Source organism: Furipterus horrens, unplaced genomic scaffold, assembly GCF_987537825.1.
Source record: "Furipterus horrens unplaced genomic scaffold, mFurHor1.1.pri manual_scaffold_6, whole genome shotgun sequence".
Taxonomy (NCBI): domain Eukaryota; kingdom Metazoa; phylum Chordata; class Mammalia; order Chiroptera; family Furipteridae; genus Furipterus; species Furipterus horrens.
The window spans coordinates 93,936,475-93,962,199 of NW_028327176.1; the positions used below are offsets into that span (position 1 = coordinate 93,936,475).

The 25,725-nt window shown below is 47.5% G+C and overlaps 1 protein-coding gene across 1 annotated transcript in view; it reads right to left on the reverse strand.

The window, feature by feature from the left end:
• The window catches only part of LRFN2 (leucine rich repeat and fibronectin type III domain containing 2), a 177,874-nt gene that overhangs the window by 33,057 nt on the left and 119,092 nt on the right, over nt 1-25,725 (reverse strand). Inside the window, exon 2 of the mRNA XM_090282353.1 lies at nt 5,626-7,050. Coding sequence (XP_090138479.1) covers nt 5,626-7,025 — 1,400 coding nt within the window. The 5' untranslated portion in view covers nt 7,026-7,050. The remainder of the gene's footprint in view (nt 1-5,625; nt 7,051-25,725) is intronic.

Genomic DNA, 25,725 nt, shown 5'->3' on the forward strand with positions numbered 1-25,725 from the left:
AGGGCCAGACTCATTTAAGTCACACGTTAAATTCAGACTCTCCACTTGGTAGCCCTGGCATGGAGTCAGCCGGATTCTGCCTGAACCCTTCTGGCCCAGGCAGCTCATGACTTAGTGGTAGCTCTTGCTTGTTCTGCTGTTGGGAAGCTCTGATGTTCATTTCCATTCTGTTCAGTTCACCAAATGTTGACTTGATAGCTGTTGTGAGCCAGGACTTACTAGGAGCTGCGGAGTCCGGAGTTGAGTACACAAGAATAGCACATGTTAGAGACGGAGAAAGATACGAAGCCAAATCACTCCACAGCCAGATAGAGAGCTATGAGAGGGGCATGGAAAGCTGTTACTGTTGGAATTTTTTCTTGTATTGGGCCGATGCCTGCTCTTTCTCTCTCTCTCTGGTGTGTGTGTTCTCTTTTCTTCTACTCATGGAAATTCTTTTAATAAGTTAAGGGAGCTAATGAATTTCTTTTCTAAGTCCTGGCATCTCCCAAGTAACCTTTGCCCATCACACATAAACTTCCAGAATCACTGGATCACTGGATACAGTGCAGTTTGTAGAAGATGAATCTTGAGACTGTGTTATCTGTATTAGATGTACTACAGCGTTGCTCTGACCAGCATGAATGATTCAGTGATTAGAATGGTAACCTCCCATGCATGATCTGAGCACTTTACTTCTGTTAACACAACTGAAAAGTAGAGGAGGCTTTTAGCAGCTCCATCACTTTGTAGCCATGATGTCTTTTAGATCAACTAAAACTCTGAGCCTATGCCACATAAAATTCCAGTGGAGCCAGATTTTCATCACCTTGAACTCAGGCAATCGAGTCCTTGAGCCAAAAGAAATTCCCATTTTTCTGTGTTGCCATCCATGTCAATAAGAGAATACACTGAGCAGTACAGCGATGGAAGCAGTTGTGAAGGCACAAGGCAGAAGCCTTCCTGCATGTTCACATCAACTTATTAATCAATCTGGTTATTGGTCAATTGTAAGTTGACTCCACCAGTTTCCATTTCTCCATTTTGCTCCAAATACAGTGTGAGATTTTGTCAAATGCCCCCTACAATTGTGATGTGCTCTGTTTATGGCAGTGAGTCACAGCCATTGGAAACTCCTAGGACATTTTCCAAGTGTACTTATTATCCCAGAGATTCAGGTCCACCTCCCTGTGGGGAGACATTGGGACGGGGCCTGGTGGAGAATCACGGTGCAAGGAGGGATGCCACTGAGGAGTGTTGCCCTCCTGAATGACGAGGAGGCAGATTGAAAGCTTGAGAACTACTGCCAACAGTGTCTCCTGAAGACAGCTTAATAATTGGGCAGGATTTGCTTCCTGTGAACCCTCGTCAGATCCCAGCAATCAGCGTTCTTTTCCAGGGGCTTACAGCCATCTGTTGAAAAATTCTTCCTAGAATTTGGAATGTCCACGTCCAGCCTAGTATCCTATGGTTTTCTGGGTCTGTTCTTTGAAAAGTAGACTATCTGCCCATTTCCCATCTTAGGCATTTCTGTCCATGCTGTCTCAGGACTACTCCTGGGCTTGGGAGCCTCATCTAGTGTTCCTTTAGACCTGGACGTGACCCCTGGGGGCTGGGGACTAGTCTAGCAGTGTGATACATCTCTGCTGAGCTTCAGTTCCCGCTCCATAGTATTGGTCTTGTCCTTCCCAGGTTGCCTGGATTTGAATTCTGTCTCTGCTACTTACCCACCCACCCCCACCCCCACACCCCCACCCCGCTCCCCGTGTAACACCTCAGGCAAGTTCCTTACATAATATGTGGCATAAGCGCAGCCTGGCCTCCTGGGGTTTTAAGAAAACTAAATGAGTTAGTATGCATAAAGCTTTTAGAAGAGAGCCTGGTGCAAGTAAGCTCTCAATGCAGATTTGTACCTTTACAGCGGGTCCTCCAATAACAATGTCGTTTTGTTATAATATTGATAGAGGCTGAAGGAACTTAACTCTTGTGTATATGTATCTATTAGCCTAAGGTGAAATTGGTTTGGTCATACGTCCTATTGCTCAAATCACAGAACCTATGGATGATGCTAATTGAGGACTGATTATATTGCTGCTATTGTTCTTGCTGGGAAGGGTGGAGGCTTATTGGAAATTGCTTGGCTTTGCCTGCCAGCTTTGTCTAGTCTCCTGCAACCTCCTTCTCAAACAGCAGACCTTTGTCATTTTTCTCCTCTTGCTGTGAACATGGATTAAAAGCCCTTGTTGGCTGCCTTTAGCTCTCTCTGTATGGTGTGTGCTCCTCTTTAATATTCATCTTTGGATACAAGCATCTCTTTTCCTTCCTTCCTTCCTTCCTTCCTTCCTTCCTTCCTTCCTTCCTTCCTTCCTTCTTTCTTTCTTTCTTTCTTTCTTTCTTTCTTTCTTTCTTTCTTTCTTTCTTTCTTCCCCCCCCCCTTTCTCTGTTTCTTTCTTTCTTTCCCTATCAAAGTCTGAGCAAATCAGAGAGTCATTTTGCAGCTGCTAGTGACTTTTCTTCTTTATGGGGACAATTTTTTTCTAAAAATGCACAGTTTCTTTCTTTGAGTGTCCTATTTCCCTGGAGCCAGAGTCGGAGTTAGGGCAGCAGGCCATGGTGGCTGAGTCTGAAGGCAGGAGGCCGGCGCTCTTTCAGTCCTGCCTCTTTTTGGCTGTTTCATTCTCTCAGCCTCTGTACTTCTTGGTAAGTCCAGGAGAATTAAATGAGATATTGCCTCTAGAGCTACATGTCACACATACATAAGCGGGCAGTAATGTTGGCTAGTGATTGCTACATATGCACCTTGACCTTTTGCTCTAAAATTTTGGAAGTCTGTTTTCTTAAAGACTGAATTCTGTATCTAACCTTCCTCTTTTATTTCCTTCCCCAGGTTGGGCAGACAAGGTAATGGTCTTACTCTCACCATTTCCATTACTTCCGTCTCTACCAACAGTAATGACAGTTTGTGTTCCTTGAACATGTCCTATGTGCCCATGTTCTCTGAAGAGCTTTCTGTGCCATATCTCTATTCATCCCCATGATGCTCTAGGAGGAACTCAGTACCATTTTTTATGTAAATCCAAGAACTCTGATACTTCCATTTTATTGATATTTATAAACCTAGTGTCCCCAGGATGTCAATCACCAAATAAAAGCATCTTCATTGACTTCAGGACCATAGCCCCCACCCCTCCAGTGAGCCTCCCAGAGTTTCTAAGACCCCTGAGAGGCCACCATTTTGGCAACCTCAGCATGCTGCCACTTGATACCAATGTCACCCTCTACCCCCAACACACAAACTTCAGGTCCTTTCCTCTTGGGACTGCGCAAGCCTCAGAGGTGGTGGCTTTTCACCTTCACACTTTTTTTTATCAAAGTTAAGACCATATTATAAATTCACAAATGAAGAAATATACATATTTTTAAAAGGTCAGTCTCATAAGTTATCAAGGAAATGCAAATGAAAATAAGTTCCAGTTTTTACCTATAAAACTGTCAAAGATGCAAGTAATTATATATTCAATAATTGGCAAAGGTGTGGTCAAAGTGGGCACTGTCACCTTCCACTGGTGAGAGGGTAAATAAATATTCATATGCAATATATAAAGGTTATGCTTTGCTCATTAAACCAGTAATTCAGTTCCTAGGAAAATGTGCTAAGAAAATCATTGAAGCTGCACAAATAAATTTATGTATAAAGATAGTCATTGCAGCATTATTTTTAATATTAAAAAATGGTAAACAACCTAAATGTCCAACAATAGAAGACAGGTAAAATAAATTATGGTACAGCCAAATGAAATACATGTTAACACCATAAGAACTAAGCCAGCTATAATGTTGAGTGGAGAAATTAAGAAACAAAAGTACACACTAGAATGATCATAAATATTGTTTTGAATTGAAATAAAATGGAGAGGCCAAAAGCCTCTGGTTAGTTTTGAGCAGTGGGATTACAGATACTTTTTATTTTTCTCTTTATCATTTCTCTCTCTTTTCCAAATTTGCCACAAAGACTATTACTTTTATAATTAGAAAAATATACATATGTATATTTAAGTTTAATTATATCTCTATATCTAAATATCGTTCTACAAATGTATATATGCATATTTTTAAGTTCTAATGCTGCTTTCACTCCATCTGAGAAATGAAGCTGCTCTCCAGTTAAAACAGGTAAAAGAAATTCCATGTAAGCATATGTCAGGTAAGGGAACTTCCCCTGCTTCTCTCCCACACCTTCCCATCCAGAGACTCACCAACTTAGGAGGTCAAACCTGGAAGAAACCTCAACAACAGATCAAGGGTTCTTGACCTCTCTTGATCCATGGACACTTTGGCTGTAGGTGAAGCCTACAGGATCCCTTCCCAAGAATAATTGTTTTACATGCATAAAAGGAAACACAGGATTTCAAAAGAAACTGCATTCCTTGCATCCTTGCACAGTAAGATTCTAGGCCATGTCCCTCATGTTTAACACAAACTGAGGCTACCTGAGAAGGAAACGCATGTGGGGTCAGACCTCTGGCCTCTGGCCTGTATCCATCACTCCACGAGCTCCTGCCTCTCTCTGAATGACTTAAACAATTCTGCTGCAGCTTTTCTGTCTTAAACCTCCCTTCCTACCATGCCTAGAAAATGGCCTCTAGATTCTCACAGCAAATTTACAAGGTCAACATCAATGTCTCCATTTCCGACTGACACCCAGAGAGGTCAGTACAGGTGACAGGTTGACCCCCCCTCTAATATCCCTGGAACTCACGTAATCTGCTCTAGCTAATTGAAGCTCATCCAGGACTTCAGAAGGACAAACTTGGAAAGAGACAAGTTTCTTCCCCTAGGGCTGCATAGGGGAAAGAGGCTACCAGCAGGTGAAGCCAACCCAGAAGAAAGTGTAATGTAGAGAACGTAAGAAACTCTAAGAATGCAGGATGTTTGTGGGGCTTTTGATCTAGCTCAGCCTGGAGCAGGTCTTGGAGTTTCCAATTACACAAGCAAACATGTTACCTCTTTCTTTCTTTCTTTCTTTCTTTCCTTTCTTTTCTTTTTTAAGCCATTATGACTTGGGTTCAATTACCTGCAACCAAGTGTCCAGGCTAAGTTATGGGTTACTGCCATTTTCCATGTATGGATTACTGTCATTTTCCAGATGAGGAAAACTGAAGCAGCGCAGAATTACATAACTAGCAAGTGGCCAAGCCATGATCTGAATTCTACTCTCCCTGACCTCAAAGCCTTAATCACGACTGCATCTGAGTCCATGCGAAGGCCAGATTCACTCCTCTTAGGGGGGGGGTCATACCCTTTGGCCAAGAGGTCCACTGTTGTTCTTGCATATCCTCTAGCTCTGGCTCAAAATAGGAAGTTCTGCGGCTTGTAGCCATAGGACCACATACCACAGCCACAGCCCTGGATGCCTGGTCCTCCTTCATACACATCTCCTCGGGCTGCCCATGTGGGTTCCTCTCTTCTTAAACCTGTAGCTGTCCTTGCTATCTCTCTTACCTGCACAAATGGCGTGGTTTGCCCCAGGATCCCTATAGGAAGCTTTGGGGAGCAGGGCCTTAAGTGACAACTGCTCAAAGCCCTCCCATCACCTCCTGCTTCCCCAGCCAGAGCACTCCCTGCTTTTGCGCAGCCCCAGCTCACCTGTAAATCAGTACCTCATCGTCGGAGCAGTTGTACTGCAGCTGATACATCTTCACCCGGGGCGCTGACTTGCTGACCGACCACTTGACCAGGGCCGAGGTGGTGGTCACATCAGACACAAGGACAGCCCGTTCTGGGGGGCTTTTGGGAGGCTCCCCACCCTCACTGCCTCCCCCGCCCCGGCTGGTCTTGCTGGAGCCGGTGATGTCCGAGAGGCGGGACTTGGGGGGAGCTGTGCGGCTGGTGCTGTTGCTGAGGTGTGGCAACTGGACGATGGAGACCTCCACAGTGGCCGTGGCCTCCCCAGCGGCATTGGCCGCAATGCAGGTGAAGGCACCACTGTCCTGAGACGTGGTGATGAGGATGTCCAGGGTGCCATTGCTATACACGGCAGTCCTCGAAGAGTTCCCCACCAGGCGGTCATCCGGGGCTACCCAGTGGATGAGGGGGCTGGGGTCCCCAATGGCCTTGCACTTGAGCGCGGCCGCCTGGCCTTCCAGAACCAGCAGCTTGTGCGTGTGCTGGGTGATGAGAGGTGGCTCACACACAAACTCCTCCTCACGCACATGCCAGAAGTAGCGGCCCTTGAGGCCCCCCGGGGAGCCACAGGTCTCCAGGTCATCGTCCCTCTCAAGCCTCCGCAGCCAGAGAAGCTCACAGTTGCAGTGCAGTGGATTCCCCCCAAAACTAAAGGACAAGGGTGGAGCAAAGGGCGTGGCTGTTAGAGCAGAGGCCTGCGAGCGGGCAAAGATAGGGTCTGGGGGCAGCTTCTGCAGCCGGTTGGAGGTGAGGTCCAGGCGGGCCAGTTTCTGAAGGTCAGCAAAGGTGCCCTCAGCAATGTGGTCCAACAGATTGTGGTCCAGGCTCAACTGATGCAGGTTGACCATGCGCCGCACAGAGTCCCACGGCAGGCCATGTAGGTTGTTGTAGGAGAGGTCCAAGTCCTCCAGCGTCAGCAGGAAGTCCTCAAAGGCATCGTTGGCGATGCCACCCAGCTGGTTGTTGTTCACGATGAGGTGCTGCAGGTTGATCAGGCCACGCAGGGTGTCCTCCCCGAGGCTGGGGAGCCGGTTGCTGTCGAGGTGCAGGGAGCGGAGGCTCTCGAGGTCCAGGAAAGAAAAGGGCTGGATGTGGCTGATGGTGTTCCTGGATAGGGTCAGGTCCACCAGCCCCGTCATGTTGGCAAAGTCCTGACGGCCAATGTGAATGATGAAGTTGCCGCCCAGGCGCAGCTCCACTGTCCTCCGGTCTATGTCAGGGGGTACAAAGAGCAACCCCTTGGATGGGCACAAGGTCCCCAGAGACTCAGACAGATTCTGGCAGACACAGTACTTGGGGCAGGCGTCAACCACGGCAAATGCCATGCCAAATGCCAGCAGGCCACCAAGCAGGGTCTCCATGGTCTGGTCACTCAGGCTGCGGCACCTGGAAGAGAGGGATACAAGGTCAGGTCAGGAGGGGACTTCTTAACATCCCCGTCCAGAGCTTCCTCCTTCACACTAACCTATGCCTTGGGGAGCAGCCGAGAATGGCATTGGCTCGTTGCCAGGTGTAATCTCTTCTACCAATCCCTCTAATACAGGTCTATGTTTTCTTTTTTCCTTAGCTCTTATCACCTTCTAACGAACTATTCAATTTACTTATTAATTTTGGATATGGAATGTTTTCTCTCTCCCCACTAGAATGTCAGCTCCAGGAGAGCAGGTCCCTTTGCCTGTTTTGATAATTGCTATATCCTATGCATCTAGCACAGTGCCTGGAACAGAGTAGGTGCTCAGTACCTGTATGTTGGATAGATGGATGGATGGATGGATGGATGGATAAATTCCATACCAGTGGTTCATTTATAATCGTTGGATTTGAAAAGTGTGTTATGGCTGTACTTTGAAGCAGTTTTACCTTCTTAATTGGTTTAGACTCGGCATCAAATTAAATTGGACCAGCGTTCCTTAAGAATAGGACATGGACAAGGTGAGAATTGGCCCTGAGAAACACCCAGGTTATTGGGGAACTGGCTTTGGATAAATTCGTCACCATGGAGAATCCAAATAGTAGATACATCTTTGGGAGTTCAGGGAAGTAAAGAAGGTGCTGGGACATGAACTTCCTCTGAACACTTAGCACATGCTGAGTCCTCTGCCTGGAATTTCAAATACATCATCTCATCTGGGCTTCAGGAACACCCTTCACAAAGAAGGGCTTGTCCATGGCCTGTCAGCCTCCTTCAGGTCTTTACTCAAAGTCACCTTCTCACCCAGACACCACCTGGACTGTGCATACCCCTCTTTTCTGCTTTGTGTTTTCTCTTTAAAATGTATCGCTATCTAAATTACTGTATATATTTTACCTACTTGTCTTATCTGATTGTCTTTTTTAATTTTAAAAATTTTACCTTTCAAGCTTTATCTTTAGAGTTGACATACAGTATTATATTAGTTTCAGGTGTACAACATAGTGATTTGTCATTTATATCCCTTATGAAGTGATCCCCCTGGTAAGTCTACAGCCCACCTGACACAATACATAGTTATAACAATATTATTGACTATATTCTCTATGCTGTACTTTATATCCTATTGTTTGTCTTCTGTACCAGCAACAAAGCCCCAAGAGGTTTGGACATGTTTTCACTCACCATTATATTCTCAATTTCTAAAACACCCCCTGACACACAGTGTTTTTGCGTGAATGGATATCTAGAAAAGGAAAAAACAGGACTTTGGCTCAGGTCCTTGTGCCTCCAAATCTGACAGTTTTCTCAGTATCCATGTTGTACTGACCATCGTTCTATTTATGTAATGCTAAGAATTACATCAATTGAATTGAACTTTGGGAAAATCATGCACTCTGGTTGTGTAGCATCGCGCAGACCAGCAGCTCTCAAATTGCCTTCTAGGACTGCTATTGAGAGTTCTGCAAGAAAGGCTTCTCAGGCCAGTGTGTTGGGGGAGCGCTGCCTGTTCTCACGCGCATTAACAAGTTCAGAAGCGTTGAGAAATTCTACTGCAGTAGAGAAACTTGGTTAATGTTTAATTCTGCATTGCTCCCTTTTTCTGTTTTGACTAAAGAGACTCATTTTCTGAGCCACGGCTATTAATATCTTGAGGAAGTAGAGCTCCATAGCTCTCACTTTGAGGAGCATAGATGCACAAAAAACAACTAGCTAATAAAACAAAGATATATTGTAAATTTAAAAACCTATTCCAATCAGATACCACTTTATTGTAAAGGTTTAAATTCCATTACTGTGTCTTTTTAAGGCTAAATCTCTCACCCAAGAGCCTTCATGGCCAGAGACTTACCCTGTATTTTATCTACTACAGAGTGTTGCTTCTGAGCAACACTGTCCGATAGAAATATAATACTAGCCATAGTGTAATTTAAAATTTTCTACTGGTCATATTTTTTTAAAGTAAAAAGAAACAAATGAATCAATTTAGATAATATATTTTATGTAAACCATCATATCCAAAATATGATTTCAACATATCATCATCACAATTATTAATGAGATGATTAACATTCTTTTATTTGTACTAAGTTTTCAAAATCGGGCGTGTATTTAACACTTTGAGCACATTTCAGGTGCTCACTAGTCATATGTGGCTCTTGGCTACACCACTGGACAGCACTGTTAAGAGCAGGTGTTGGCCAACTATAGCTTGAGAGCCAAATCCAGCATGCCACCTGTTTTTATAAGTTTTCTTAGAACATGACCATGCTCATTCATTTACATGTTGCCTATGGCTTTTTTTCACTCGGAGTTGAGGAGTTTCAGCAAATGCAATGTGATTAACAAAGCCTAACATATTAGCTATTTTGCCCTTTACAGAAAAAGATTGCTGACTGCTGTTCTATGAGATTTTTTTTTTCTTTTCATCTCCTTCATTATGGTCATTTTCATTAAAAGCCTTTGCCAACATGCCTGGCGTCAGCCTTTCTCTCAGAAATCACCCGGGGACCCCTGTAGGATTAGACAACAGGTTTATTGAGGGAAAAGGGGGGAGGAGGTGGAGGAAAGAGTAAACTCCCAGACCAACTCAAGGGCCCATAAAAGCAAGGGGAAAGCGGAAAGAGGAAGGGGGGAGGGGAAAAGTGGGGAATGGGGAAGGGGTGAAGGGGAAAGAGAAAGGGGGAAGGAAGGGGGAGTGGAGACTCCTAGTCACCCATGCAGGCCCGTAGGAATCACCTGCCTGAGCTACTGCAGGTGCTGTCTCCACACTTTGCCAAACAGACATTCCTCTGAGGGTGAACCTGCCCATCAACACAGCCAGCAGGTCATCTACATCTCCCTGCATTTCCCCCACCAGGCCAGTCAACATATTGGGCTAGGTTCCTCAACATTTCCTCTGGAAATGAGCGAAGTCCATTATCATTGCCTGTGGGAGGGGCTAGGACCATGTTTATTTGCATATGGTTCATTTGCATACATCAGAAGTCCAGGTGGGCATTCTAGCTGTCTCCATGTTCTGACACATAATTCCACACAGTTACGCTCTGGGCTGCCAGGAGTGGCCATCCACCTTGCCAGTCCTTGTTCCCACCAACCTTCTACCTGAGGGGTACCAGCCCACCAGACCTGGGTCTCACCAGGCACCTCCATCCCAGCGGCACCTCCATGTGGATGTGTCTCCATGCCCAGGTGTATTCTGGGTCCACATTTAGCTGGGCCCTGATAAAACAAACAGGAATCTTCTCCATCTGCATTGACCCTTTTCCTATTTTTGTAGCACAAGCTTATCTCTTTCTGCTCTGTGACCCTTTGCTCTTCTTGTCCCAGCTACACTCAGCCTCCCCCTTATCAATCCATGCTTGGTCATTCTCCAGCACTTCGACATGCTTTGCTTCCATCCTGGCTTCTCCCCTACTTCCATGTTTGCCCAGCCAAGATCCTTTTCTATCTCTGGGTCTCAGTTTAAATATCACCTACTCCAGAAAGCCTCTCTAAAACCTAAACCAAATCAGGCCCTCCTGCCTGATTTACTCCTTAGCCCCCTGTATTTGCCCTGCATATTGATCATCACAGTTTTAGTTATAATTTCTTAATTACTTACCTCTCTGCAAATTTCAAAAGTCAGGGAACTTAGTTATCTTGTCCCATCATTGTATCCCCTGTACCTAGCAACATATCTGACTCATGAACAGTTCTGAGCAAAGTGAGTTTCTGGCATTGGCACTGAGGTTCTGAGTTCTGTCTCAGCACTGTTCAGAGTTCATTAGGCTCATCAGCTGAGAAAACCATCTTTACAGAGTGGCCTGGTCACAGCAGAAGCTTCAGAAGCATTGTCCACCACCCATCAGCTGCCCTTTCTAGCATGACTCACCACGGCAGTAGAGTCAGGGAGGCCATATTTCTCTGGCCCCTTATCTGCTCAAGTATAGGTGAGTGGTGTCCCGATGCCCACCGAGAACACAGGGACAGGCACAGCCAAGGGTGCCCCTGGCTAGTTAAGCTAGAGGTGGCTGTGCATGCATGTGTGTATGTGTATGTGTATAGAGGAAGTGCCCTGAAAGATGCCCTCCTATGCACTCTTGTCAGCCTGCCTCGGGCAGTCAACCTCGGTGGTGGTAGCAAGCGGGGAAGAGCCAGACTTGTTGGGAAGTACACCCTGCACAAGACCCATTGTTTTAAACAGTTTCATCCTTGTAAATCATGCTAAACAAATCACAGTTAAAAAAAGTTTGTGGAGGATTAGCAAACGTCTAATGAATTCAAATCTGTGACATAATAGAGCTGGATAAATATGTTTTAAGTAATCAGCATGGAAGATTACTGACGGAGAAGTGACTATTGAATCTTAATTAAAATTGTATTCTGAGAACTCTCACTTAAAATATTGCTCTCACAGCCAAACAGAAAGCAGCTTAAACCCTGAGTTGGGAGAGCAATGAGGGGACTGGGTTGATACTCATAATTGGTACAAATAGTCAGGGGGGTTTCTGTTTTGAACAGGAACTTAAATGCTGGTAGGAACAACCTAGGTCACTGTAAGCCTCTGTGATAGTTGTAGGTACTGGAGGGGAGCAAGGAGAGGTGGAGACTGGGAACAAAAAACCAGACCAAAGTGGGCAGGAGGGGCCATGGGATTATTGGTGGGCAAAGCTGAGAGCGGTGCATGAGCATCAGAAGCCAGGCTGAGAGTGGCTGCTAGTATCCAGCATCAGAATTGGCCTTCAGGGAAGGAATACATCTGCAGAGGAGCCAGAGCTTGGCTACTCAGAATGTCCATGAGCCCGGACTGGGAGAGGGGATGGGAGAGAAGCGGGGATTTGCCAGGAGAGACAGAGACAGAAGAGCTGAGAGAGGAAGAGAAACACTCTCCTTAGACTGGGAGTGCCAGAAAAAAATCAGTGCCCTCTGGGAGTTGAACCAGGCCCTCCTGGTGTCTCTTCCCTCCCTGGGTTTCTTCACAGTCTTCCCAACATCTCTGCAAGGTGAGTGCTGCCACTAGCCCCCAAGGTGCTCTTCTGCAAGGAGAAAGGGGCTGACTCCTGGGTGTTCGTAGGGTCCCTTCTGAACAGCCTTCTGCAGTGAACAACCTGCCCTACTGTACCCTGGGGGCCTGAGTATTTGATCCCTATTTTAACCACTGGGAAGTGAGGTACAAAGAGATCTGGGACCTGTTCAAACTTTCCCAGCTCCCTCAAAAAGAGCCACAGTTTGAACTGAGGATTGTCTGGCTTCTGGCCATCCTTGTCCTCGGAGTAGAGGACCCCCCACACACACAAACACACACAGACACACAGACACAAGCTTCCATGTATCTTGTGTACTCACAGATATGCCTCTACTACAGGATTGCTTAGTAACCAGTGACAGCCTAGCTATTCAACTAAATTTGGGTACTTGTGTTTCCTTCTTGAGAATGGTTTTCTCTGAAGCAGAGGCCTAATTGGTTCAGAAATATTCACTTGCCAGGCCCTGATGGTGGTGAGACACACACACACACACACACACACACACACACACACACACACACACATGCACATACACACTCAAATATACTGGCAATATATGGAATTGTGGAAACAGGCTGATGGTTTGTAACAGAGTCAACAGATGGAATTTTATATTTAACAAAAGAAAGGAAAGAGGAGGACAGAAAGTGGAAAATGAAGGAACATTGTGGCAGAAAAAGAAAATTCCTATCTCTTCACTTAAGGACCAGACCAAAAACCTCACCCCCACCCCTAGGCCCCAGGCCCCGCTTCCCTGGCAGAACCTCCTCGAGCTCTTCCAGACAGAAGAAGCAACATTTAGCAGATGGCTGGCAAGATATATGTGATATCTCTCCACCCTGATTTCCATTTAAAAGATACCTTAGCAACCAGCAGAGGAGTCACCCGCCCCTGGAGCCTGTAAATCAAGTAAGATGCCTGTCTCTGCTTCAGGTAAAAAGAAATGTCCCCTCCACGGTGCTCCAGGTTGGGAAAGGGTGAATTAATAAGAGAGGGAGGGGGTTGGATCTGCCAGGAGAGGCAGCGCCTGCACCTTCTGGGCAGGCTTGCCCTCCCGGAGCACTTGCTGCTCCCCATACATCTCACCACTCAGGAGGGACGGGCTCTGGAGAAGGCTGATGGAGAAAGAAACCTGGTCTTCCAGACTCCGGCTGTGGGGCTGCCTTTATCTCTAGGAGCTGCAGACCTGCCCTGCCCCATCTGCAGCACCTCTGCCTCCCAGACGCTCAGGAAGAAACAGCCTGAGTCTTCTTCTATGGGTAAGAAAAAAGAAAAGGTGGAATCGGGCAGCTGATTTACCAAACACCCTCCCAGGTGCTGCCCTTGAGAGGCGGGAGAAAGAGGGCAGGGGTCTAGCTCAGTGGGTGTGCGCTGGAGAGGCAGAAAGTCCCTGATCTCAAAGAGCTCCCAGTCAGACAGGGGAGGTGTAGCTTTTGACCTCAGGCAGCTACATTTTTTTAGGGAGGGGGGTTTAATCAACAGAAATTTATTTTCTCACAACGCTAGAGGTTAGAAGTATCGATCAAGGTGTCAGCAGGTTTGGTTTCTTCTTAGGCCTCTCTCCTTGGCCACCCTCTCACTGTGTCTTCACCTGGCTGTTCTTCCATGCCTGTGGTCCTACCTGTGTGCCAACATCTCCTCTTATAGGGACACCATTCAATTTGCGTTAGGGCTCACCCTAATGGACAATTTTAATTAAATCACCTCTTTAAAGGCCCTGTTTCCAAATATAGCCATATTCGGAGGTACTGGGGGTTAGGGCATCAACCTATGATTTTGGAGGGGACAAAATTCAGTATAACATTCTCCTGTCTGCACCATCCCCAAACTTCATGTTTTTCCTATAAGCAAAATCCATTTAGCCCCATCCCCAAAGTCTTAATCCATTCTAGCATCAAGTCTAAGGTCCAAAATCTCATCAAAATTTCATCTAAATCCATGTGAGTGAGAATTAAAGAACTGAGGCAAAATTCCTCTCCAGCTGTGAGTCTGTAAAATCAGACAAGTTATCTGCTTCCAAATACAGTAAAGAGACAGGCATAGGGTAGACATTCCCGTTCCAAAAGGGAGAAATCAGAAATGGGAAAGCAGGAAGGGGTGACTGGTCCCAACCACGTCTAAGATGACAGCAGGGCAAATGCACTTGCTTTTAAGGCTCGAGAATCACCCTCTTTAGCTTGATGCTCTGTCCTCCAGACCCACTGGGGTGGCAGCTCTGCCTTCTAAGCCCACTAGGGTGGCTGCTCCCCCTCTTTGGACCTGGGAGCCGTCCTGCAGGCAGCTCCTATTTTAATGCTGGGGTCAGTTTCTAGTTTAAAGGGAGAGAGAAACAGGGGATGAGGGGAGAGGCAGGGGGAGGGGGGACAGAGAGAGAGAGAGACACACACACAGAAGCCAAATTCCCAAGGGAGCCACTGCCCTCAGAAGGCCCTAGCTTTGTGGTTACGGAATGACACGCACATGGGATGGGCAAAACATTCCCTGTGTGGTCCCCAAGCAAAGCCATGGAGACAAGGGCCACATCCTGAATCACCAAGCTTCTTCATCAATTAGCTGAAAAGAGTTGTTTGTCTCAGCATAGATAACAGGAAAGAAAAGGGGAAATAATGTCTAAAACATCAAAAGGGTAGCACGAAGCCACTTAGGCTGTTTAAGCATCCATGGTGCGAGATAAGCAGTTGTTATCGTAAGTTATTAAGCTTAAGCTCAGAACAGCTTCCTCTCTGTTCTCAACGACAGCATTATGCCTCTGTGTTAATACAACCATGATAGCTTTATTGTGTTGCAATGTATTGTAATTACATGTTTCCCTGTCTTCTACCCAATTCACTTGGGAGCCCCATCTTGGCAGGAACTGTGTTTTATTCATCTCTGGATCCCCAGGAGAAGGCCAGTACCTGGCACAGAGCAGGCACCTGGGATGTGTTTGATAACAAAATGAGGGAAAGAATGAAAGAATAAGTGCTCTAGCTTGAAGAGTCACACCCTACGGCACCTTGGTCACCCGCACACGCGGCCTTGCTGCAGGAGAGTGTGCGCCTTGTCTGGGGTACGCAGGAGAGTAATGCCCAGAGAGCATTACTCATGATAGGGATAGAGGATAAGTGCCTAACCTCTTCAGCCCTGCGGTGGGATGACTCTGAGGCATGCTCTGAACAGTTCCCTAGAGGTCCTAAGTGGAGTGGCACTGAGCCCGGCTGCTCCTATCACACTGCGCACTGTGCGCTGGCTGCCTTCCCTTCCCCACCGCCCCTCCCATTCCTCTTCCTGAGTGTCCCGCCATCCCCGGCCAAGTAAGCCACTTACACTCAAATTCTTGTTTTAGGTCCACCTCTGGGAAACCCAGCCTCAGGCACACTTCTTAATTATAGCTCTCATTAGATCCAGTACCAATGGAGCCTGGGCCACTGTGGAAATGTCAGACGCATAAAAGTAAAAAAGGATATGAAAACCATGCACATTGTCATCAATGACGAACAAAAACTAGCAACTTGGTGAAGGAGGGAGACCTCGTTTCCCCCACTAATGACGGGCAGCAACAGCTGAACGAAAAGTGTCTTCTACCCATGCACTCACAACCAGGCTGCAGAGCACCCAGCAGCCCTTTCCTGTGTCGAGACACCCGAGAGCCAGGGTGTGAGTGAGTGTTCGTGCATCGATGAGGGAGAGCCGTGCGCAGGCAGGTGTGGCGTGCGGGTATGGCGCTGGGACAGGAACAAAGAGGTGTGTGTGAGGAAGCGGCTGTCTGCAGGAGCCCGTGTGGATGGGGGAGTGTCACCCGAATGGAGGTGAGTGAGTGAGTAAGTGAGTGAAGGGTGTGTTGGTGTAAACGGAAGGCCGTGTGGGAGGGGGAGGGCCCAGATTCATCAGCGGGGGCTGGATGCGAAGAAGGCTGCCTGTGAGTCCAGGCTGTGTCAGGAAGGGAGTGGGATGAAAATTCCGTTCTGCAGCTGTGTTGTCAACCTCAAATGCATTAATCTCCATGGTTGCCTGTGATCTGTCCCTGCTCAGGGGACACAGACAGCCCGCCGTCGGGCTGGCAGCTCTTAGCACCTCTTTAGGGCCTGGCCTCCTCCTCGTTCCATTCCTGCCTGTCAGCCGCCACTCCAGCCCTCCGGTGTGAGTGTCAGGGGGCTCTGGATTCACACAGAGATAGTTATGACTTTCAAAATTCTTTCTCTAAAATGCCCCCGCCCCCATTTCAAGCATCTTTGAGATTCTACCAGCTGATGCCTCAGGCAAAGATCCAGCTCTGGGAACCCGGTGGACCATTCCCTCCTCATCTCAGAGGGAGGACATAGGGGATGTGGACACACAGGGACGACTGTGCATCTCCAGTCCCCGAGGCCTTTCGGGGCTTTTCTCCTTTTCCCAAGGTCTTCCCCAACAGATTCATGTGCAAGGACCAGCTCTCACCATCTTAACCCTTTCATCCTCCCCAGCTCTGAATCACAGCGCACCCTAGCTTCACTGACTCAGCAGCACCACCCACCGCCCTCTGAGCACTCCTGGCCTTTCCCTGTCCCCACACTCAAGGGAGCAGCCCCTGAGCTGGTCCTCTCCAGGACTGCGCTAATGAAGGGAGCACTGGGGTGGATAATTCAAAGCGGCAGATAATCCAAAACTCATTTCCATTTGGCTGGGGAATGTTCGCTCTATGATTTACTCTCCTCATTATGTTTGGCTCAAGTTAAAATTAAAATTGGCTTTTCTTTATCAAGTCACCGAGCTACAGGATAGGCAGTGGCTGGATTGCATTCAAGTTCAATCCGGCTGCAGGACACAATTATGGGTCAACATCTGAACAGGATATCAGACTTAAAGGCTGCTCAACCTAGGGCTTAGATCTCCCTTAGCCAACTGGGGCTTCCTTAGGGCAAGAATGTGTCTCCCTTCAGACTGGGGCTCCCTGAGAGCAGGGCCATGTCTCCCCCTCAGACTGGGGCTCCCTGAGGGCAGGGCCGTATCTCCCCTCAGACTGGGGCTCCCTGAGGACGGGGCTGTGTCTTCCCTCAGACTGGGCTCCCTGAGAGCAGGGCCATGTCTCCCCCTCAGACTGGGGCTCCCTGAGGTTTTGGCCGTGTTCTAATCTCCATGTTCCAGCATCTGCCCATAGTTCTGCCTCTGGGATCTGAGGCTGATAATAGCAGTATCCCCCTGCTCTCCTTACTGTGCACCTCTGGGGGCCCAGGTGAGAGCCAGGCCTCCCTGCCACCCATACCCCATGTCTACCAAGGGGCCTCAGCAGGGGCAGCCCCAGTGGAGTATCATTAAGGTTCTCAGGCCACGCTGGGAACCACGTCTCCTTGCACAGGCCTGGGGTTACTACCCTGCTCTGTTACGTGTTCAGTATGACATCAAGCTTGGAATAGTTAATATTGGCTCCTAATAACACTTCTGACTATTAAAACAAAATAAATTTGGAGAATCAAATTGGCTTCATGTGCTCATTTCAGCTTTCATGTTTGTGGATGGTGGGGAGGAGCTGCTGCGATGGGGGACGCAGTTCCAGGCAAGGAGTCCCAGGTCACCCCTGCAAGGTCTGGTAGGTCATGGCCTGGGAGCAGAATCCTTCCCTGTTAGCCAACTTAGACTTGCAAGGTGACACAAAAATCCAAAGGACTTTCAGTTGGGGCTACTTTCATGTTGTATAGCCCCCGCAAACTGACTCAGTGGACAAGTCATGGGGAAAAGCCACAAAAGGAAAGGGCCTATTTGTGGGGTCCCAGCCAGGCTGTCCCATCTCATGTGCCCCAGCAATGAGGCCACTAATGGGTGAGAAGGAAGGTGGGCAGGACTGTCAGGCCCTTCGGGTGTAGAGGTGTGAGGCCAGCGCGCCAGCCCTGTCCCCATGCACAAACTGCAAGTGCTACCCAGAAGCCAGGTCTAGCTCCAGCCTCTGCAGCTTCCTCCCGTTGTGTACAAAGCAAAAGGGGCTCCTCCTCTGTGTTGCTCTCCTGAGTTCTCCCCGTTCTGGGGAGAAGTAACAGAGACATTATCAGTCAGAGTCCTGGGGGAAAAGAGATGACACAATGGAAGAGGGTCCCTGAAGGAAGTTCAGTGAGGGGACCGGGACCACTACAGAGCTGTGGGCAGGGTTGGGAAACCGAGGTGGGGTGGGGCGGCACCTGGGGGCTGGCAAGGGCGGCGGGGCCTATTTCGCCTTCATCCTTAGCCTAAAGGGGCAACAGCAGAGGGCAGTTTCAGAGCCCTGAGAGGAGCACTGTCTGCCTGACAGGGGTTAGGGTCCTCAGCGGCTAGATGCATGTAATCCACTGACCAACTACAGTCTGGAGTGACAGGCCACAGGAATAGGCACCTTTCTGTCACCCTGCTGGAGCCTCTCAAAGCCCAAACCCCAGAAGCTAGAGGGCAAGGAAGCCAGCAGGAAGCGTTCCGTACAGGCCAGCCTCTGGGGCACAGGGCAGGGCGGACACAGCGATGAGCTTACCTGGAGGAACAAATGGAAAATAACCTGCACACAGAGAGAGCACCCTTCTCTCTCATCAACTTTCCCAACGAGTTGTTGGGTAACAAAACCAGTTGGAAGTGTAAAAACACGAGATAGAGAGAGGAAGGAGGAAAAGGAAGGGGAGAAGGAAAAAGGAGGAAGAGCAGAAAGAGAGATTAACTCACGGGAAACAATAGACCCCACAGACTCAAGGGCAGTAAATATGAATTCAATTTGGTTTTGCCATTTATACAACCCAGCCTTCTTAAGCACTGGCAGGCTGATCAGATAAAAGTCGCTGTTGCCACCAGGACAGCACATTTAAATTTTTATTGCAAACACCAGGGTCCATTACCCTGAGATTTGCTCTCTGCATTCCTAATATTGTCTTTCTTCACGTCTGAATGTGGGTGTCCTCACTCCCAGCAACTGCCACATACAGCAGGCGAGCACAATCAGGAGTTCTGTGACCTCGATCTCCACCCACCCTGGCCCACTCTGGACCTCAGCAAGCCACGGCTCCTTTGTGTCTCAGTTTCCTCATTTGGGCATTGTGTGTGTGTGTGTGTGTGTGTGTGTGTGTGTGTGTGTGTGTGTGTGTGTGTGTGTGTGAGATGGGGGGGATTCATCTATTCAAGTCCCCTTCCAGCCCCAGTTTGATGGGATTAGGGTGGGGAGCAATGAAGACCCAGAACACCTGAGCACTCTACTCTTGCCCCCACCACCCCCGCTCCTCAAGTGTGGGAAGTAGAAGACCTGGTTACTGTCTCCCTCTCTGTCCTCAAGTCTGCAGACCTCATTGGGCTTCTATTTTTTCTTTTCTTTCTCAGTTTGCAGACTCATCTCTCCATTTTTCCCCTCCTTTTTCCTCCTGTTCCCTTTTCTCCGCATAATCTTCCCTCTTTCCCTGCTTTCCTCTACTTCTGACTGTCTTTGTCCTCTCCTTCTTTTCCCCTTTGGCCTCCTCCCTGAAGACTTTGTCCGGAGTTGACTTGGAACATTGTAGTCAATCCCTCTCTCCTATGACCCTTCACCCCCACCCCCACAGGCAGGGGACATGCTTGACTCAGCAGCAAGGATGCAACCATTCAGTCAGGCTCTTGCTGAGCACTGGCTGCACGCGGGCCTGCAGGACAAACGGAGCAGATGGGCCATCGCTGCTGTCCTTGGGAGGAGCTTACAACCACAGACGCGGATAACTACAATCCGGGAGAGGAGAGATGTGCCTACAGCATGTCTGGCACTTTATATGTCACCTCACTGAAATCATTTAATAATGCAATACTATTTGCCCATTTTATAGGTGGGGAAACTGAGGCTAAGGAAGTTTATGTAATTTGATTCAATGATTCAAAACAAAAAGTGAAGCTGAAATTTCAGTTCAGGTAGGGCCTACCCCATCATAGAAATACCCTTCTCAAGGGAGAGAGAAAAGAAAGTGTAAAAATGCTATGACAATCCTTCAGAAGACATCTTTCCTAACAAGGCCAATGGAACACTTCTTGGAGGAGGTTCCACTGATTGTGACCTCCAATGATAGATGATAGATTTCATCTGCTAGGGCTGGTTGTCTTGCCGAGGACATTTCAGAAGACCAAGGACTCAAGGTGTTGTGGTAAACAGAGGTGGATTAACAGAGTTCGTTAATTACAAACACATACTGGAATTAGAAACTTTGAAAGGAAGGCCATTCTGAGGGTCCCACTTCCAGAAGCACCCTTTTGAGAAGCTTGATTGCAGGCAAGGTGTCTAGCATTAAGTACAAGGACTCGAGTCCAGCTCCTTCGTGGGCAACAGGACTCCCTGTCAACACCACCATAGTACAGAAACCACTGCCTGGTGTGTTCTCATCCACCTGTACTAACAGGGGACCTGAAATTAATCTTAAAAAGTTTGCCTCCAAACCTACATTTTTCTATGAACTTCTCAGAAGGCAAAGGACTTGAGTTTGACTTTAATAATTTCTGCTCTTCCTTACTTGAAAATGTAGATGACGTGTCTTCTTCACCATCACCATCATCTAACCTTTTTATCTCACCCCATGTGGTGTGTGACGCTTATTCCCATTTTACAGAGGAGGCAAGTGAGGCTTGGCCAGGTGGTTAGGTGACCCAACCAGAGTCCCCCTCCTCCTAAGTGACTACTTGCATCTCTGGGCTCTCAGAGAGGTATGCACTATAGTTACATCAGAACCCCAGAATACTAAGGCTCACCTATGTTCTTCTCCAGGAGAGTCAATCAAACAGTAATTATACTCACTTTATAATCAAGCACCTAACTGAGAGAGAATGGGGAGCTCACCCCTGAGTTTGGGTTTCGTGGTGGGGATGTCTGATGTGTCAAAGGTCAGAGTGCTCCCAGTGCTAGAACACAGCAGGTGAGAGATCAGGGGCTGAGTGGTTTTCTTCACACCACCCAGGTGGGGAAGTGAGTGTGAGCCCCTCCTCCACTCACATCATCCTGCAGCCTCAGGACTCAGGAGCCTGGCTGATTTGGGGAAGGCGCTCACTCTTTCCTGCTGGGAATGGGAAAAGCAGGAGCAGTGCTCAGCTGAGGCAGTGAATTTTTTTTCTCTTGCACCCCTCACGTCTGCCCCGAGGTTTAGTGCTCAGCCAGCAAGCATTACCCTCCAATCCCCACCTCAACCAACCTCGTGTAGGGTGAAAAAAATCATTCTGATAATCAAGAAGATCAGAGTGAGCGCAAAGCAAAAGGAGAGCCACCCCTAAGATGGTGTGACCATGGTGGTCCACGTCACTCTTAATATCCCCACTTGCCGCAACTGTACGAAGGGGGTGTGAGGGCAGTGAGGTCTCTGAATCCTCTTCCAGCCCTAACTTTTCAGGATCCTTAACTTGCTGCAACAGTTGAAAAGATCAAGTAAATCAATAATTAAGATATTGATGGCTGATTAGATTAAATGGGTTTTGTTGTTGTTTTGTTTTGCTTTGCACCACCTTAATTAACCAAGGAACTGAATCCCTAATGAAATTTAGGCATTATACACCAACTTGTGGGGGCGGTATCTGGAGAGACTGTAAGGCTGGGAGAACCTAATCACTTCTAATTCACATCACATAAGTGCCTCCTGCAGTTTGACACAAAGCAGAGCCAGGGAAGATGTGTGCCTCTGGCTTAAGTTCCCACACAGAGGAAGGAGGCCAGGAAATTGAATGGAGGATCTCTAGATCAGTGAAGGAGGACTCAGTCTATTTTGCTAAAGGAAGAAAACAAGGGTAACTTCCTGCTGCAGTTGGGAGGGGTAATGAAGAAGTCAAGATGGAGAGTTGGGAGGGCAATCAAATCAACCAGCTCTACCTTAACACCCAGCATTATGCTCTTCTTTCAACAGGTGACAGGACAGAGCCTCTTGGTTGTCCTATAAGGTCCGTTCTCCCCTTCTTCCCTAGTAGGAATCCCCAAGGCCATGAAGAAAAAGACTACATTTCCTAGTCTCCCTTAAACTTAGTGGGGTCATATGACTAAGTTCTAGCCAAGGGACTATAAGTAAATCCCTAGTAGGTAATATCCTAGAGATGTCCTTAAAGAAGGAGCACACCCTTCTTTGGGGAGGGGCCCATCTTTCTTAATGACTGAATGCAGATGCATGAGTAGAGCTTGAGCAGCTAGCTATCTTGGTCCATACGTTCGTAGCCATGTGTTGAGGCTACAAAATAACAAAATAGAAAGAGGCTGTATACCTGGTGATCATAGCACCACGACAAAGCCCTAGATTCCCTGCAATTTTTTTTATTATATCATAAAAAAATAGTTTGACTCATAAGAAGTTTCAAAAAGAGTGAGAGTCCCCATAGTTCACCCCATTTTCCCCATGATACAATTTACATACCCATAATTCATTGTCAGAACAGGAAATTGACATTGTTACAATGTTATTCAATCTAACATAGACCTTACTTTCTGTACTTTTTACTTGAGAAATAGAAGTCTTTCTAATGTAGCCCACTTTGTTTTGTTTTGTTTTGTCATTCACAGTAAAATGTATTTCTAACTGGTATAATTTCCCAAAAGTATAAGGTGGCATCCTGGCTCCATGACTGACGAAGGTACATGGTAGGCAGAAGGAGCTGGCGAGAGGCAGGGAACAACCAGACAACCCTCAGGGCAATGCGGAGCCGTTCTTTAGATCAGCATGAGGCATTGCACTGTCAAGTCATTTTTTCCTTTGATGCCACCTGTAGGACTGTCCTCTCTTACCTTTTGCTCCACCACCCATCTAGGCAGGTATCTTGCCCCGAATCCCTAACCCTGTGCTCTCCTTTCTCCTGTGGAACCACCTCCACACTCATCGCCTACCTACCCAGAGCTCTGCTGCACCCCCTGCAAATTCAGGGATGTCTGAGATGCTCATTAGTGTGGCTGGCGCTTGGCCCATCAAAGTCACATGTCAGGAGAGAGGAGAGAAGGCGGGTGACATTTGTTGGTATTTTCAACTCGGGTAAAAACAAACAAATTGCACTGGAGTTAAATGTCAAAGGCCCTTGAGCGTGTTGTATTGCAAGGGAGGGAGGGAGGAGCAAATCTCTTGGGGACAGCCTTCTCCAAGTCCCTGAGTGGGCGTGTGGGGGAGATGCAGCTGTGCTGGAAGCCTACAAGAAAGGCTACACAGACAGTGTTGGTCAATGTCCAGCTTCATCCCACTATAGGTAGACTGGTTATACATGGGCAGTCCCCAAGTGAGGACACTCATTCATCACTCATTTATTCAACCAGGGAACATCTACCGAGCACTCCCAATGCATAAAAGACTCTGCAATCGGTGCTGAGGGGCAACCAGCAATGAAACAAGTATGGCCGCTCCTCACCTCCTGGGAATGGCTCCCCTTTTGAGAGGACAGGAGGTGTATGAACATACAATGTAAGAATGAAAAATGATCATCATCATTTGGGGGAAAAGTTCTTTGGGTTCTCAGATAAAGGAGGGGAAAAGGGTAAGGGGCAAATTTCGGAGGCTTTACCATGAAGCCTGAAGGATGGACTACGTTTAGACATGTACAGATTTGGATTAAAGGTGCCATTCATCTCAACGACAGCATCAAGGCATCTTTACCCACACTGCTATGAGCTTTACGATCATTGCTCCCCAAAATGGGAGGGAAGTGCACCTAAGGGAGCTAGATATACGTGACATAATCTAGCACAGGAAGGGTTTCTGGGGTACATGAACTTACTGACATTTTGTGTCATCAAACATTTTCTTAGTAAAGAACATCACAGCCTTCATCAGATTCTCCAAGGTGGAGAGGACTTCTCCCAAAGTTGAACCCCTACTCTAGAAGCTGGCAAGACATAAGGCCTTACTGGATCTGGGACTATTACTTGTCTGATTGAATTCACTCCATGAAGAAAGGTTGGAGATTTCTAGATGTGGCTCTTGCTATACAAACTAATTCCTGAGACCTGTGTTACAGCCTGCTATGGGGAGCTCAAGGAGGTAGGGCAAAAGGTAGAGAACTGGGAGGAAAGGAGAGACAAGCTCTTCCCTAGAGAGGCAGCATCCTGTGTTTATGTCTGGCTCTCTGGTGACTGAATCATCAGTGCTTTCACTTAATAAGCATCTCTCTGGACTGGCCACAAGGCCTGTGTTGGGGAGAACAGACATTTCATTACCAGAATTCAGTGGCACTGTGTTGATCTTGGTTTTCTGACAATTACGAGAAGGAGCCACAGTGCCAATTAGCATCCTTGTGTGAGCCTCCCTGTGTTCAAAACATACACTGTCTCCCATTCCCTAGTCACACATGTAGTCCCATGTGACCAGGGAAAGCCAGAGGCCCCTTGTAGGAGTGTATAAGAGGAGGGCCTTTTTGAGACTTCCTTTGGGCCTGGACCACTCTGGCTGCAGAGAGATGATGAGGAGACACATCACTGCTCCCTTCAGATTTGAAATGAGAAAGAACCCCATAGGCTGCTGGTGGACAATCTTCCAGGAATCATCATTCCTCCATCTTATCACTTCCAAGGATACCTCTTCCAATTAAAATGATACTGTGAACACCCTAGGCCACTATTGGGATTACTATTACCTTCCATCCTAAACAAGGGGAAACAAAGGCAAAGGAGAAAGGCCAGGGGCACTAGTAGACTCTGGGATGACTTCCAAAGTGTTCTGGAAACAAAGGGCAAGGCACAGGCCAGATTTGCTGTGTAATGTGGCAATTTCATGTCAGAGTTTCTCTAGGTTGGGTTTATTAATGTCCATATTATCAGTGGGCCTCAAAGTCAGAGTCATGGCTTGGCTCCAAGTCCATATCACGCATCCAAGGCCAGCCACATCCTGGGTTGATCATGCTATTGGTTTGCATCCATGATACTATTGACAACTCAAGCTAACAATGATCCAGAATTAACCACAGCTGTCAAAACCACAATAGCCAATGGTGTCACCAGCCAGGATTATGTCACTGTCTGCATTGGTGAGTCCTGAGCTCTCGGATTCTTATGCCCAGGGCATGCTGATGTGGAGAGGGAGAAGTGCATTTCTGTCTGTAGTGTGTGAGTGCAGCCCTCACTAAGTTCTCCAGGTCAGAATCTAGAAGAACTGATGGACTAGACCCACCTGACTATTCCATCAGGTTTAGAAAATCTTACAGATGAGTGACAGGGTTCTGAGAGGAGCCACACAGAGCAAAAACAGAAGAGAAATGACTGACTGACAACATTAGGGGGATTCCCTGAAGCCACCTGTGTGAACAATATGGAATTATTCTTTCCTCCCAATACTTCCTTATCACATGGAAAGAAAAACACTCACAGAGAGAGGGGTGGGGACAGGGAGGAAGACAAAGAGAGAGAAAGGGAAGGTAGGAGAGAGCCAGGCAGATAGCTTCGTCTGTTCTTCCCTTTAAGACATGAATTCGCCATACAACCTGTCCAGAGAAGTTTGCTTGGCAGAACAGGTGCACTGATAAGTGACTGGCTCTACCTTCTCATGGCTTTGGGGGAGCAGTGGCCATCACAATAACCAGTGACACATCACCACACAGGGCTTCCCATCCTTCCCTGACTTTCTCCCCTTGGCCCTCACTCTCATTGCCCTGGGACTGTGCCTCCTAATTAAGCATGGACACTGAATCCTTGCCCCAGGCTCCCATTTCTAGGAACTCCAGGCTAAGACAGCCACTCAGACACTTTACTTGTTTCTAAGCCTTTTTGTGTCTCCCAAATTT